Here is a 13,512-nt window from a genome sequence, read left to right as displayed (position 1 = left end):
CAACACTCTGGGTTCACAAGCAATTGCTGGTCAGCTGGTCCTCCTCCATCTCTGAGCCAGCTTTGCTTTCCAGAGTCCAGGACTGGACACATGGGAGGAGCATAGCACGTGTTCTCAGACGGGAGGGAGAAGGAGTAGGTCAGCCCAGGGCCTTGAGAAGCTTCTCAGTTCAGGTAGTAATTACTGGTGGACTCTTCTCTTCAGTTTTCTCCTCTGTGAAATGAAAAGCTAGGATCTTTTTTAAGCAGAAGAACACTTTCTCTAAATAAAATATGACTCAGAACTCCAAAATGTAATGGGCAAAGCTGGAACTGTTTGCATTCAAATCTAGCAGGAAACTGGGAGCACCTTCCAGAAATGGTCCTGGGACTGCACCGTGGAACCCAATTTGAGAACCTCTGGCGTGAGGGAAGTGGCCAGAAACCCACGTTCCAGCTGACTCAGCCACGAACCCACTAGGGACCCTCTGGTAGATCCCTGCTTCCTCCCCTACAGGAGATGGCCCACCCTTCCAGCTCCGGCATTTAATAGTCTTACTGGGTTCTCACTGGCTTCCAGGACTTCTGAAAAGATCTTGAAGCCACTCAAGAAATTTCTAGCATGAAGAAGCTAGAACACGAGTGTTCTCGATTAAAGGCTCTCTTTCTGAATCTGCTGGGTTTGAGCCTCCAGGGATCCAGGAGTACCTCAAGGGTCTGCCTCTGGATCCTCTGTGCCCCACAAGCAATCTCAGCAGGGGTGCATGACAGCGGAGGCTGACCCACTGCCATACTGAACAGCACAGATTACAGATTATTCCCATCACTGCAAACAGTTCTATTGCATGGCACTAGGAGAATATCAGTTAGCCCTCAAAAGTCACATCCTGGAAGAAGAGACTCCAGCAGAACCTCCACATCAGGGAGTTCCAGCTGGGGTGCACAGGGACCACAGAAGGCCAGGATCTGGAGCCATCGCACTGACTTTCTCTCCATCCCTAGCAAATTCAGAATTCTTAGGTTCCAGGCCAACTCTCAGAGCTTCTTGGGCAAACCCCTCAATCTTCTCTACCATGAAAAGAGGCTTCCTCCCCTGTCATGCTCCACCCTGCCTGCCTTACACCATCAAGGAGCAGAGCAAAGTCAGGTGGGAATGAACAAGGTTGGGATGGCGCCTTCTCCACAGACTGCAGATGGAAGATTCAGATCAAACATCCACGGATGCTGCATTCTGCCCATCACCCAACACAAGTCCAGCCAGATATGGAGTCTATTCCGGGAGCAGGCTTCTGCCCTGAATCCCTGCAGCCTTTCCTGATCTGCTGAGCAGGACTGGTGGACATGGGAACAGAGGCTGCCAGCCTCCTCCGCTCCAAGCCCTTCAGGAGAGCTTCCCATCTCCCCTGAGATGACTCCTGAGCTGGGCAGTTGCCAGATTCTGAAGTCCCCAGATTCCGTCCTGGGCTCCCCTTTTTCTAGCTTATCAGACTAATAATGATAGCTTACATTTATTAAGTGCGGACTGTGACCCAAAGATTTTACATTCATTACATCCTGTAATCCTTATAATAACTCCAAGGTAAAGATGCAATTATTATCTCTATTTACAGATGCAACCAAGTTTGTCCAAGGTCACTTAAGTGGAGGAACTGAGATCTGAACTCAGACCTGACACAAGGGTCTCTTGTTGTTCATTGTTTAGTCCCTAAGTCATGTCTGACTCTTTGCAACCCCATGGACTACAGCAAACCATGCTTCCCTGTCCTTCACCATTTCCCAGAGTTTGCTCAAACTCATGTCCATTGAGTCAGTGATGTCATCCAATCATCTCACCCTCTGTCACTCCCTTCTTGTGCCCTCAATCTTTCCCATCATCAGGGTCTTTTCCAATGAGTCAGCTCTTCGCATCAGGTGGCCAAAGTATTGGAGATTCAGCTTCAGCATCAGTCCTCCCAATGAATATTCAGGATTGATTTCCTTTAGGATTGACTGGGTTGATCTCCTTGCTGCCCAAGAAACTCTCAAGCGTCTTCACCAGCACCACAGTTCGAAAGCATCAATTCTTTGGTAGTTAGCCTTCTTGAGTGACTTCCTTAACTACTTCTCAGTAGTGACATGACTACTGGAAAAACAATAGCTTTGACTATATAGGCCTTTGTCGGCAAAGTGATGTCTCTGCTTTTTAATACACTGTATAGGTTTGTCATAGCTTTTCTTCCAAGGAGCAAGCATCTTTTAATTTCACGGCTGCAGTCACTGTCCATAGTGATTTTGGAGCCCAAGAAAATAAAATCTGCCACTGGTCTCTTATTTTACGTGCTTGCTCCCCAACCACACTGGATGTTACTGAGTGCAGCAACTATGTCTTATCCTTCGTTCTCTTTCCTGGGCTTACCTTAGGCTTAATATAGTATTGATGGATGTTTACTAAATATGTGAATGAGTACAGAAACAAGAGGACAGGAAGAAGGAAGAGTGACCCTGTCACCTCCCCTTAAAGCCTCTAAAAGCCCCCAGATCAGAAAACTTGACCATCTCCTTATGGGGATCTGCAGGCTGATTCCAACTTGTAAGATCCAACCTGGGCAGAAAGCAAGAAGAAGGAAGTATCTGCCTGTCTATGAACTCAACTTTTCTTACATGTGGTCCTGACACATAAAGGCTTTCATAGAACCGTAGCCTGCCAGTGCAGAAGAGGACCCTTGGGTCCACTAAAATCTAGCTTCTCATTTCACAGACTGAGGCCCAGAAAGAGGAAGTGACTTGTCCAAGGTCACACAGCAAGGTCACCTGATGACCAGTCTGCACACTGTAAGCCTCCTTGTGGGAAAGGTGGGGGGTAAACGAATGTGGGGGGCGCAATTAAGGGGACTGGATATGGCGCTGCCATCTCTCCCCTGCAGGCAGCCCTGGAGGGAGTGTCTGGGGTGGGCAGGCCCCATCCAAGGAAGCCCCCACCCCCTCCTGGGGTTCTGAGTCCTATATTCCTCTGCCCAGGGAGGGAGGGGGCGGTAGAGCTCAAAGCACAGACCCAACAGATGGTTTCTATTTGCAGACACTGCGCCTGGTCTGTGCCAGACTCCTGACCTATTTTGAGGAACTGAGGGCCCCGCTGGCTCAGGGATGGCCTCCCACTCGCACCCCTTAACCCATGATTTGGCAAGAGATCAGATGGGTGGTTCAGGGCAGTGGAGATGGGGAGTGGTGGGGGAAAACCTTTGAAAATGAGGCTGGGGTGGACGCCTGCAAGCTTGAACTCCAGAGCATGGATCCTCAAAGTACGGCATCACGTGGGGTGTCTGTGGAAATTCAGGTTCCTGGGCCCCATGGCAGGCCTGCAGGATCACTCTCTCAGGGCGTGGGCCAGGGACTCTACATTTGAATGAATGAAGCTTCCAGGTGATTCCTGTTATTGTAGTGTACTGTCTGTGGGCCAGCGGCCCTGGCATCATGTGGGAGCTGGTTAGAAATGCAGAATCTCAGGCCCCACCCAGGACTGAAGCAGAACCTGCTGAATCTGCATGCATCAGAATCACCCCTGTAGGCTTGTTAAAACACAGATCACTGGGCCTCACCTGATTCAGGAAGTCTGGGGGTCTGGGAGTATGCACTTCTAACAAGTTGCCTGGTGATGACGAAGCTCCCTAAGTCCCTGAGCTGTAGTACAAGGGGCACTGTGCCCTTTGAGCATCTGTAAAATGGACATAATTCATACTTTTTTTTCCCCCAATGCAGTTGTGAGGCACCAATAAAAATAATAACATGTGTGAAAGTATTTTGTGAATACTTTGTGAATAATTATTTTTACATAGTAAAAACTATGTAAATTACATCAATTTGTACTTTACAAAGTGCTGTAGATGATCTCACTGGCTTTGACAGTCACCCTGACTTATAGCAAGTCAGTCAAAGAGCCACACATTCCTCGAGGGCTTTATTCTGCATCCCAGGATTATCCAGCACAGGATTAGACAGGCAATAACTGTTCAATAAGGACTGGTAGAATTCAAACCAAGACGGCTGGTTCACTCTCCATTGCAATCTCTACTTCTCACATACTCTCCTTAGAGGTCCTCTGGTTCCTTGTTAGGTGAGACTTTTTTTTTTTTTTAAGGTTATTTGATAGTTGGGGCTAAAGGGTGAGCTTTAAGGAGACTCCAGGCCCAGTTGCCACCCCCAGGCTCCCCCCCTGTGAAATGTCATGACTCTCAGGCTGAGCTGGGATCCCATGCTGAGAGCACCTGGCCCATCCCCTGGCACCTGGTGGGTGTGCGCTCCAGGCAGAGGTTCTTCCCCCAGCAGGATCTGATCAGCCTGCTCTCCCCAAGCTGGGGCACTGCAGGGCTTGTATGTCTATGGGCAGACCTAGCATGGGCTGATGCTGCTCCCTGTCAACAAAACCTCCTAAAATGATGTGTCGGTGTGCTCTTTGGGAAAGGGACAGTTGGAGCTGTCCATGGGCGGAATCCCATTGGCTTCCCCAGGGCCCTGCAGAGGGGCACTTCTGCTTGGTCCCTGTAAGCAGGGGACTCTCAGACCATCCACATCATAGACCAGGACCGTAGCTTCCCGTTGCCTGGAAATGCAGAAAAAGATGGACTGATCAACAGTCCCTGGGGGAACGTGTAATGTGGCCTGGGCCTTCTCCTTCCCAAGAGATCATTTATCTAAACTGCATCCAGGGGAGGGCTGCAGGATCTCTGCCAGTGACCAGAGGAAGCCGGCCCATCTCTCAGTGCCTCAAATGAGAAAGGGAAGGGGCAAACCCTTTACATTCCTCTCAGTCATCTTGGGCATAAGAGAGGGCAGTAAACACACAGCAGGCCACATGCACAGAGCTTCCTTGAGGAGACTCTGCCCTGTCCTCCAAGGGATGTGTGTGTGTGTGTGAGAAAGTCACCATTTCCTCTAAGATGCTGGGAACAATTCAAGAGGACTCACCAGCTGAGGGTCTAGAGACTAAAGCAGAAACTTTTTGATTAAATTTCACATTGCTGTTGCTGTTGAATCAGTAAGTTATGTCCCATTCTTTGCAACCCCATGGACTATATCCCGCCAAGCTCCTTTCTCTATGGGATTTTCCAGGCAAAGACACTGGAGTGGGTTGCCATTTCCTTCTCCAGAGGATCTTCCTGACCCAGGGATAGAACCCAAGTCTCCCGCATTGGCAGGTGGATTCTTTACTGCTGAGTCACCAGGAAGTCCAAATTTAACATTACCGAGAAAATAAAATGACTTTTGTTTGAAAAAACCCTCTGACCAATGACTGTCTCATGATGGTCTGTGTTAGCGTGCTAAGTCACTTCAGTCGTGTCCAACTCTGCAACTCTATGAACTGTAGCCTGCCAGGATCCTCTGTTCATGGGGATTCTCCAGGCAAGAATACTGGAGTGGGTTGCCATTTCCTCCTCCAGGGGATCTTCCTGACCCAGGAATCGAACCCGTGTCTCATGTCTGCTGCATTGGCAAGCGGATTCTTTACTGCTAGTGCCACCAGCTATGATGCTCTACCTGTCACCAACTGCCTCACGAAAAGAATCTTGGAGTTAATTTAGGACCCGGCAAGGAAGGGAGACTCCACTTGGATCTTTGGCCAGTTCCCCCAGCACAGCACTCATTCCCCAAACTCACAAGGGACACAGGCTCCTTCTAGGTGGCTGCGTTGTGTTCCAGGGGACCTCCAGCTCAGCTCTAGAGCTCTGCCCAGCAGAAGGGACCCACACTCAGCGGTGACAGGCTGGGGGTTTAAATGTGAACTACGCGAGGCAGTGGCTGGTTACAGAGAGAAGGGCATGGGGAGGAGGACAGACAGAAGTGTGAAGAGCATCATTTTTTCTTTCTAAATACGTCGCTGTGCTTCACTCCTTAGTCCTTAACCACAACCTTCCCTCTCTTCCTCCTCATGGCATCCGTTCACCCAGAGAGGGTTAGGATTGTTCACATAGGAATCAGAACAACTCCGCTTCTGACATCCACTATAGGATCTGCAGCTACACAGCAGTCTTAAGAGCCAGACTTGAGAGGCTGTTCTTGACTCCTATTTCCCCCCTGATGGCCAATGAGGAGTGTCTCCTGGATGACTGGACGGCAGAGTGTCCTGGCCAGACACCAGAAGGAGGGGAAGCCCACTTCTCGCAGAAGGAAAGACTGACAATGAGAAGGAAACAGAGACGATGTGCAGATTGAGATGCACGCCCCATCTTCCACACTCTGGGCCTGAATCTCAGAGAGGAGGTGGGTGTGTTTTGTAGGTTGAGAGTCGTGCTGATGGCAGAGGGTAGAGGCATCTCTCTCCAACTTCTTGACTGGTATTCTAGAAGGAGAGAGACCACTACTCAGGATGGCCCTGGGCCAAATAAGAGGTGACCTCTTAGAATTAAGATGGCCAAGGGGAATGGTCAGAGAGGGCCAGGCATGCACTCTGGAGCCTCTTTCAGTTCTTGGCTGGTGGAGGGAACCCAGCAGTCCGGCCCTGCACACCCCACAGGGAGGACATGGAAGATCTAAGAGCCACAGGCCAGCAGGAGGTTGCCATGGCGAGGGGCAAGCTCACTGAAGCAGAGGCTGTGAGGAAGACAGGCCTGGGGTGAGGTGGACCATGGGCCAAAGGCCCAGCGGGGATGGATGCTGCCCTCAGGGCCAAGGGAAAATGGACTACGAGTCTGTCCATTGCAGACTCCAATGCAGACGCCCAAAGAATGCCCTGGAGGGGACACCAGCCACACCTCAGCAGACAGCAGCCAGGACATGTCTGAGGACCGGCCAGAGGTCTCCCCCACCCCCGACACCCCAGGTCACGTAAGCCCTGCTGTCTACATCCGCAGGTGACATTTTACAAAAGAGTCGGAAGAGGAGGAGCTCTGAACAATGACCCTTGGGAGTCACTCAAGCAGAAGCCAAATTAGCTCAAAGAGGCCGAGTCTTAACATCACAAGACTGTCTAAATTACTGAATCAGACTGTCCCCACCGCAGGGCTCCACGTGTTTCATCACTGTGACCCTTTAAGGTGGGGCTCCTGAATGAGATCAGATCAGCCTTAGAGAAAATAAAGAATCTGTATCTCCTTACACTCTATTATACACAAAATAACAAGGACCTACTGTATAGCACAGGGAGCTATATTCAATATCTTGTAATAACATATAATGGAAAAGAATTTGAAACAGAATATATAATCTGTGCACCGCATAGCTTGACCATAAGAATGGTGTCCCCTGGAGTTATGCATGCGGGGGCAGGGGTGCCTGCGAGTCCCTTCACAATGAAGAAGTGACCGCAGAAGCAGGAGGTGGAGTGAGAGAGACCCCATCGCCACCACAGAGGCCAGGCTTGAGCAGACAAGACAACCAGGGGGACCCCATGTACGTGTAGCTCTGAAATGTCGTCCCAGGCTTCTGATGCCTGGTCTTATGGCTGCTCTGGGATCCGGGGAGTCTGCCTGCTGGTCACTCTCTTGTCTTCCATTCAGTTCAGTTCAGTTGCTCAGTCGTGTCTGACTCTTTAAGACCCCATGAGCTGCAGCACGCCAGGCCTCCCTGTCCAGCACCAACTCCCAGAGCCTACTCAAACTCATGTCCATCGAGTCGGTGATGCCATCCAACCATCTCATCCTCTGTCGTCCCCTTCTCCTCCTACCCTCAATCTTTCCCAGCATCAGGGTCTTTTCCAATGAGTCAGCTCTTCGCATCAGGTGGCCAAAGTATTGGAGTTTCAGCTTCAACATCAGTCCTCCCAATGAACACCCAGGACTGATCTCCTTTAGGATGGACTGGTTGGATCTCCTTGCAGGCCAAGGGACTCTCAAGAGTCTTCTTCAACACCACAGTTCAAAAGCATCAATTCTTCGGCACTCAGCTTTCTTTATAGTCCAACTCTCACATCCATACATGACCACTGGAAAAACTACAGACTTGTCTTCCATTAGTAACAGTCAACAGAGAGAATCTGTTTCTACCGACAGAGATCCCACTCAAGCAATGCAGAGGGACAACGTGTGGCCCTTCTTGGGCAGCTGCCCTCAGCCATTCCAGCCTCCAGTCTACACTGACAAGTGTCTACACTGGCAAGTGGAAGTGTCTCATCCCTGGCAGCTCAAGAGAATGGACTCTCCTTGAACAGGCGTGTCAGGACTTTCTCTGCTGTGGCTGCTGGTGTCAAGAGGCTAGTGATATGGCTGATTCATGTTGATGTATGGCAGAAACCATCACAATATTGTAAAGTAATTGTACTCCAATTAAATATGAAATTAAATTAAAAAATAAAATAACACACACACACACGAAGAGGCCAGTGAACTGGCTCCAGCAGGTCTCTGACCACACTGTCCCCGGGAACTCACCCTTCCTGTGCACTTGCAGTATTTCCTGGCTGCAGGTCCCAGCGGGCCCTCAGTGTACATCCATGGTCTGATCTGTTCTGTTGACATGTAAAAAGAAGATGCGAGAAGGCTGTAAGCTAGGCCCACACGCCAGCTTTGCAGGTTGGAAAGAGCAGGCCTCTAAAATCAGACAGACCTGGGTTTAAATCCAAGTACCACCACTTACTTAAATAAGCAGGGTGACAACACCCAGCCTTAACATACTCTTTTCCCAATTTGGAACCAGTCCGTTGTTCCATGTCTGGTTCTAACTGCTGCTTCTTGTCCTGCACATAGATTTCTCAGGAGACAGGTAAGGAGGTCTGGTATTACTATCTCCTTAAGAATTTTCCACAATTTGCTGTGATCCACAGAGTCAAAGGCTTTAGGATACTCATTGAAGCAGAAGTAGATGGATATATACACTTTTTAATTCCCTTGCTTTTTCTACAATCCAATGGATATTGGCAATTTGATCTCTGGTTCCTCTGGCTTTTCTAAATCCAGCTTGTACATCTTGTACCAATTGGCAAAGGAGTACATCAAGGCTGTATATTGTCACCCTGCTTATTTAACTTATATGTAGAGTACACTATGCGGAATGCCAGGCTGGATGACTCACAAGTTGGAATCAAGATTGCCAGGAGAAATATCAGCAATCTCAGATATGCAGATGATACCACTCTAGTGGCAGAAAGTGAAGAGGAACTAAAGAGCCTCTTGATGAAGGTGAAAAAGGAGAGTGAAAAAGCTGGTTTAAAACTCAGCATTCAAAAAGCTAAGATCATGGCATCCAGTCCCATCACTTTGTGGCAAATAGACAGGGAAAAAGTGGAAACAGTGACAGACTTTATTTTCTTGGGCTCCAAAATCACTATGGACAGTGACTGCAGCCATGAAATTAAGAGATGCTTGATCCTTGGAAGAAAAGCTATGACAAACCTAGACAGTGTATTAAAAAGCAGAGACATCACTTTGCTGACAAAGGCCTGTATAATCAAAGCTATTGTTTTTCCAGTAGTCATGTACGGATGTAAGAGTTGGATCATAAAAAAAAAAAAAAGAGTTGGATCATAAAGAAGGGTAAGCACCAAAGAATTGATGCTTTCAAACTGTGGTGCTGGTGAAGACTCTTGAGAGTCCCTTGGACTGCAAGGAGATCAAATCAGTCAATCCTAAAGGAAATCAGTCCTGAATACTCACTGGAAGCACTGATGCTTAAGCTGAACCTCCAAACCTTTGGCCACCTGATGCAAAGAGCTGACTCATTGGAAAAGACCCTGATGCTGGGAAAGATTGAAGGCAAGAGGAGAAGGGGGTAGCAGAGGATGAGATGGTTAGATAACATCATTGACTCAATGGATATGAGTTTTTGAGCAAACTCTGGGAGACAGTGAAGGACAGGGAAGTCTGGTGTGCTGCAGTCCGTGGGGTTACAAAGAGTTGGACACGACTTAACAACTTAACAACAACCACCATCACTTACTAAGTATGTACCATACTTTGGACAAGTTCCTTAGCTTTTCGGATTTTGCATTCTCATCTGCAAAACTGGAGGAAAACAATGCCTACTTTTCTAGGCCGCTTCCATCCTCTTGGTCTTCCTCAGAGTGTCCTGAACATATAGTCAATAGCCAATTGTTGGGTAAGTGACTGGCTTTTGGGGGTTGGAGGGAGGGAGTCAAGCACAACTTTAGAACTGTTCCGTGACTCTGCCATCTGGGTGTTCCCTGGGAGCACTGGGACAAGTGCCTGGAAAAAGGTGTTGTGGCAGATGCTCCTGACTGGCTACATGCCAGCCATCCCCACCCCTTTCCACCCACTTCCACTACAGGAGGGATACTCACTGTTCTAGCATCCCTCACACTTGGGAGATACCCTATCACCCAGTTCAGTGGGGGACTCTTGGGAAAGGTTTTTTTAACTCATTAATAAAATGAGAGATATAAAAGCTCTTTCTTACCAAACTGGCTGATATACTGCTTCCCGGCTTTGTTAGCATTTGAGAATGTAATGCCTGGAGCTGTGGCAGCCTTCATGGGCCCATGAGGTGATGAGTCCCTGATCAAAAGCTAACATGATAAACAGGCAGACAAGAAGGATAGAAAAAACCTGGGTTCTTAAAGACACTGAGTAAGTGGGTGATGGTCGCTCAGTTGTGTCCAACACTTTGTGACCCCAGGGACTACAGCCTGCCAGGCTCCTCCATCCATGGAATTCTCCAGACAAGAATACTGGAGTGGGTTGCCATTTCCTTCTTCACTTAATCACACTACTGAACCACAAAACCAACCCTAGACCTCCTCTCTCCAGGCCTCTTGTTCAATAAACTGTGAATATGCCTAGAGCTTGAGTCATTCTTGACTGACTGCTTTTGTTACTTACAGTCAAAAGCATCCCAACTGATGGAGACGTAGCAGGAAGGGTGAGGGTAGCAGACGTCTCAGTATTTGGTCATTGCCTGTGACCTGCCTCCATGAGGTCTCCACGTCTCAGACGCTCTGCCCCCACGACCAAGAACCTAGAGATTATGAAGAAGCCTCATCCATGCTCGGCAGACCCATCTCTGCCAGAGGGTGAAAGAAACCACAGCCCTTCCATTCCCTTTCCAGGTTTTCTCTCCTCTCTCAGCGGAGTTCTTGGGGTGGGCTGATACCTCTGCCTCTTGTGCATGTGCATGAAAAGTTGCACAACTCAGGGGGTAATAATGATGACCACTGGGGGAAAGAAGCGGTCATCAGACTCATACTGCCTGTTGCTACACAACCACCCTGCACGGCACCTTTCCACCCGGCAGCACTGTTAAAGCTTGCAAGGAAGTTTCCCCTACCATCCCCTCCCTCATTTTCTTTATCCCACTGAATGCTGTCATTACTACAGAAACCCTGAGGAAGGAGGGTGGAGATGAAAATGAGCCTATGTATGTAAAACACCTGGCGCAGTGTCCACAGGGGTAATGAGCAACCGCCAGCACCCTGTCCCTTTCAACATAGCGGCGACGCGGTGACAAAACGTGGCTGTCGGGGGTGCCTCTGGCGGGGGGCCCTCCCACTGTCCTTCTTGGTTTTTTAAAAGAATTTATTTATGTTGTTTTTGGTTGTGCAGGGTCTTCGTTGCTGCGCGGGCTTCTCTCTAGTTGTGGCGAGCATGGGGCTACACTCTAGTTGTGGAGATTGGGCTCCTCATTGCGGTGGCTACACTTGTACAACACGGGCTCTCGGGCACAGTGGCTCAGAAGCTGCAGCTCCCGGGCTCTGAAGCACAGGCGCGACAGTTGTGATTCACGCGCCCAGCTGTTCCATGGCACGTGGGATCTTCCCAGATCAGGGATTGAACCCATGTCTCCTGCATTGGCAGGTGGATCCCCAGCCACTGTGCCACCAGGCAAGTCTGGGTTCTTGGTTTTTGAAGTACTTTCTGCTTTCTCGCATGGTATTCACACACACACACTCACCCAAGCTCCTTGATTCCCCAGTGAGTTGGGGTCACAGTCACAGGGTCAGGGTTCTCAATTAGCCTTTTTTCAGCCCCATCCCAAAGCACTGGGTCTAATCCCCACTGAGGCTGCTCCTGGCGCTGACCCTTCTACGGCCCCCCACCCACTTCATGAGGGCAACGCAGAGCCCGTGAAATTGCTGGGTGCTCAGCGTTTTCTCATACATCACTGCATCTCAGTCCTGGCCCAAGGTTGGGTTCTTTGCTTCAGGCCTCCCTGGTCACTATGGAAATCAAAGCTGAGGTTCCCTGAGTGCCGACCTACTGGCAGCATCTGGCCTCTGCAGCCTCACCTCTGCAGATACGGTCTCTTTATTGACCTTATTCTTGGAGTCAGACCACCCCAGTCTGTACAGTGCTTTGATGAGAACAGACAAAGGGGCCCCTTCCTCTCGGCAGATGCAGCTCCAGGCCAGAGCCCACTGCCCCATGGGTAGAGCTCAGGCTGGATCGCAGCCCCAACTGCTTCTCTGCCAGGTGCCCTTGTGCAGGGCACAGCTCACACAACTGTCCATGGCGGCCATGCATGGAGCTTTTCCAATTACCCTTCTGTGTTTCTGACCTAAATGCTGTTCTTGAAACTAATAACTCTAGAACTTCTGACATGGAGCATTGACAGAACACCAAGACCTGCCTAGTACTCCCCAGCACAATCCCAAGGCTCACCCAGCACTCCCTGCAGGGCTCAGCTCCTGAGCTCCTCTCTGCTAACACAGGTTCAAGTAAAAGCACCTCTGCCACCTAGTTCCAATTCACTCCTCCCCGTCCCACCTGGAGGAGAATCACAGAGCTGTCCCTGGAGACACAGAGGTCCCTTCCTCCTGTGTTAGCATCCCACCCTGGTTAGAAGTCTTCCTCTACCTAATGGTTAATACCAGCTACTGTCATGGACCAGTTGCTTTACTTCTCGGGGCTCTGTCTGCAGGGTAAATGGAGATAACAGTGGTGCTTCCTCATGGGTTAGACATGAGGATTAAGTGAGAAATGCAGGTAAATTGCTGACGACATTATCTGACACATACTGTGTGATTCCATACACACAGCTCTGCAAAATCCTTTGACTCAGCAGTTCCTATTTCTTTGTCCATGACATGGGTAAAGCGATATGTTGCAAGTTTTAATGTTTTTGACAATGTGTAGGATTCACTGTGTGTTAGGTACTGTAGTTATGATTTCACAATATTAACTTACGTCAATCTCACAGCACTCCAAGGAGGCAAGTGCTATATCTTCTGGCAGGAGAGGAAACGGAGGCATAGTCACTTGCCCAAGGTCACCTTGGGAAGTGGTAGAATGGGGATTCAAACCGAGGCCTTCCAGCTCCACTGGGTGTGTGCTTAACAAGTAAGCTGTGGGGCCTCGGTGGCTATTGTGAGAACTAAATGAGATAATGCATGCGAAGTGCTTGGCACAGAGAAGCCACTCAATATACGGTCATTATGCTAATGAGGCATTACTGTTGAATGTTCATCATCATTATTACTAATATATGCAAAGTGCCCACCAAAATCAAGCTGCCTTTTCATCTTTCTCCCTCCCTCCAGCGCTGAGGCTGCTGTGTTTTGGTGGTGGGTGGGATTCCTGGCACTCTTTGTAGAGGGTTTCCTGCTGGGTTTCCAGTTTGGGGGCAGGGAGAGATTTAGGGTACAAAGGAGAGGGTGAATAAACTCCCTCGGCATAGA

General features: G+C 49.3%; 1 protein-coding gene across 2 annotated transcripts in view; it reads right to left on the bottom strand.

The window, feature by feature from the left end:
• Positions 1 to 13,512, bottom strand: part of CORO2B (coronin 2B) — a 146,480-nt gene that overhangs the window by 78,957 nt on the left and 54,011 nt on the right. The window contains exon 2 of one of the 2 annotated variants that reach the window (XM_043470900.1): positions 8,318 to 8,394. The exons of the other annotated variant lie outside the window; for it this stretch is intronic. Within the exon in view, the coding sequence (XP_043326835.1) occupies positions 8,318 to 8,377 (60 nt within the window). The 5' untranslated portion in view covers positions 8,378 to 8,394. The remainder of the gene's footprint in view (positions 1 to 8,317; positions 8,395 to 13,512) is intronic. 2 annotated transcript variants of the gene reach the window in all.

This window comes from Cervus canadensis, chromosome 6, assembly GCF_019320065.1.
Source record: "Cervus canadensis isolate Bull #8, Minnesota chromosome 6, ASM1932006v1, whole genome shotgun sequence".
In the NCBI taxonomy this organism is placed as follows: domain Eukaryota; kingdom Metazoa; phylum Chordata; class Mammalia; order Artiodactyla; family Cervidae; genus Cervus; species Cervus canadensis.
This window is presented reverse-complemented; position numbering and strand designations above follow the sequence as displayed.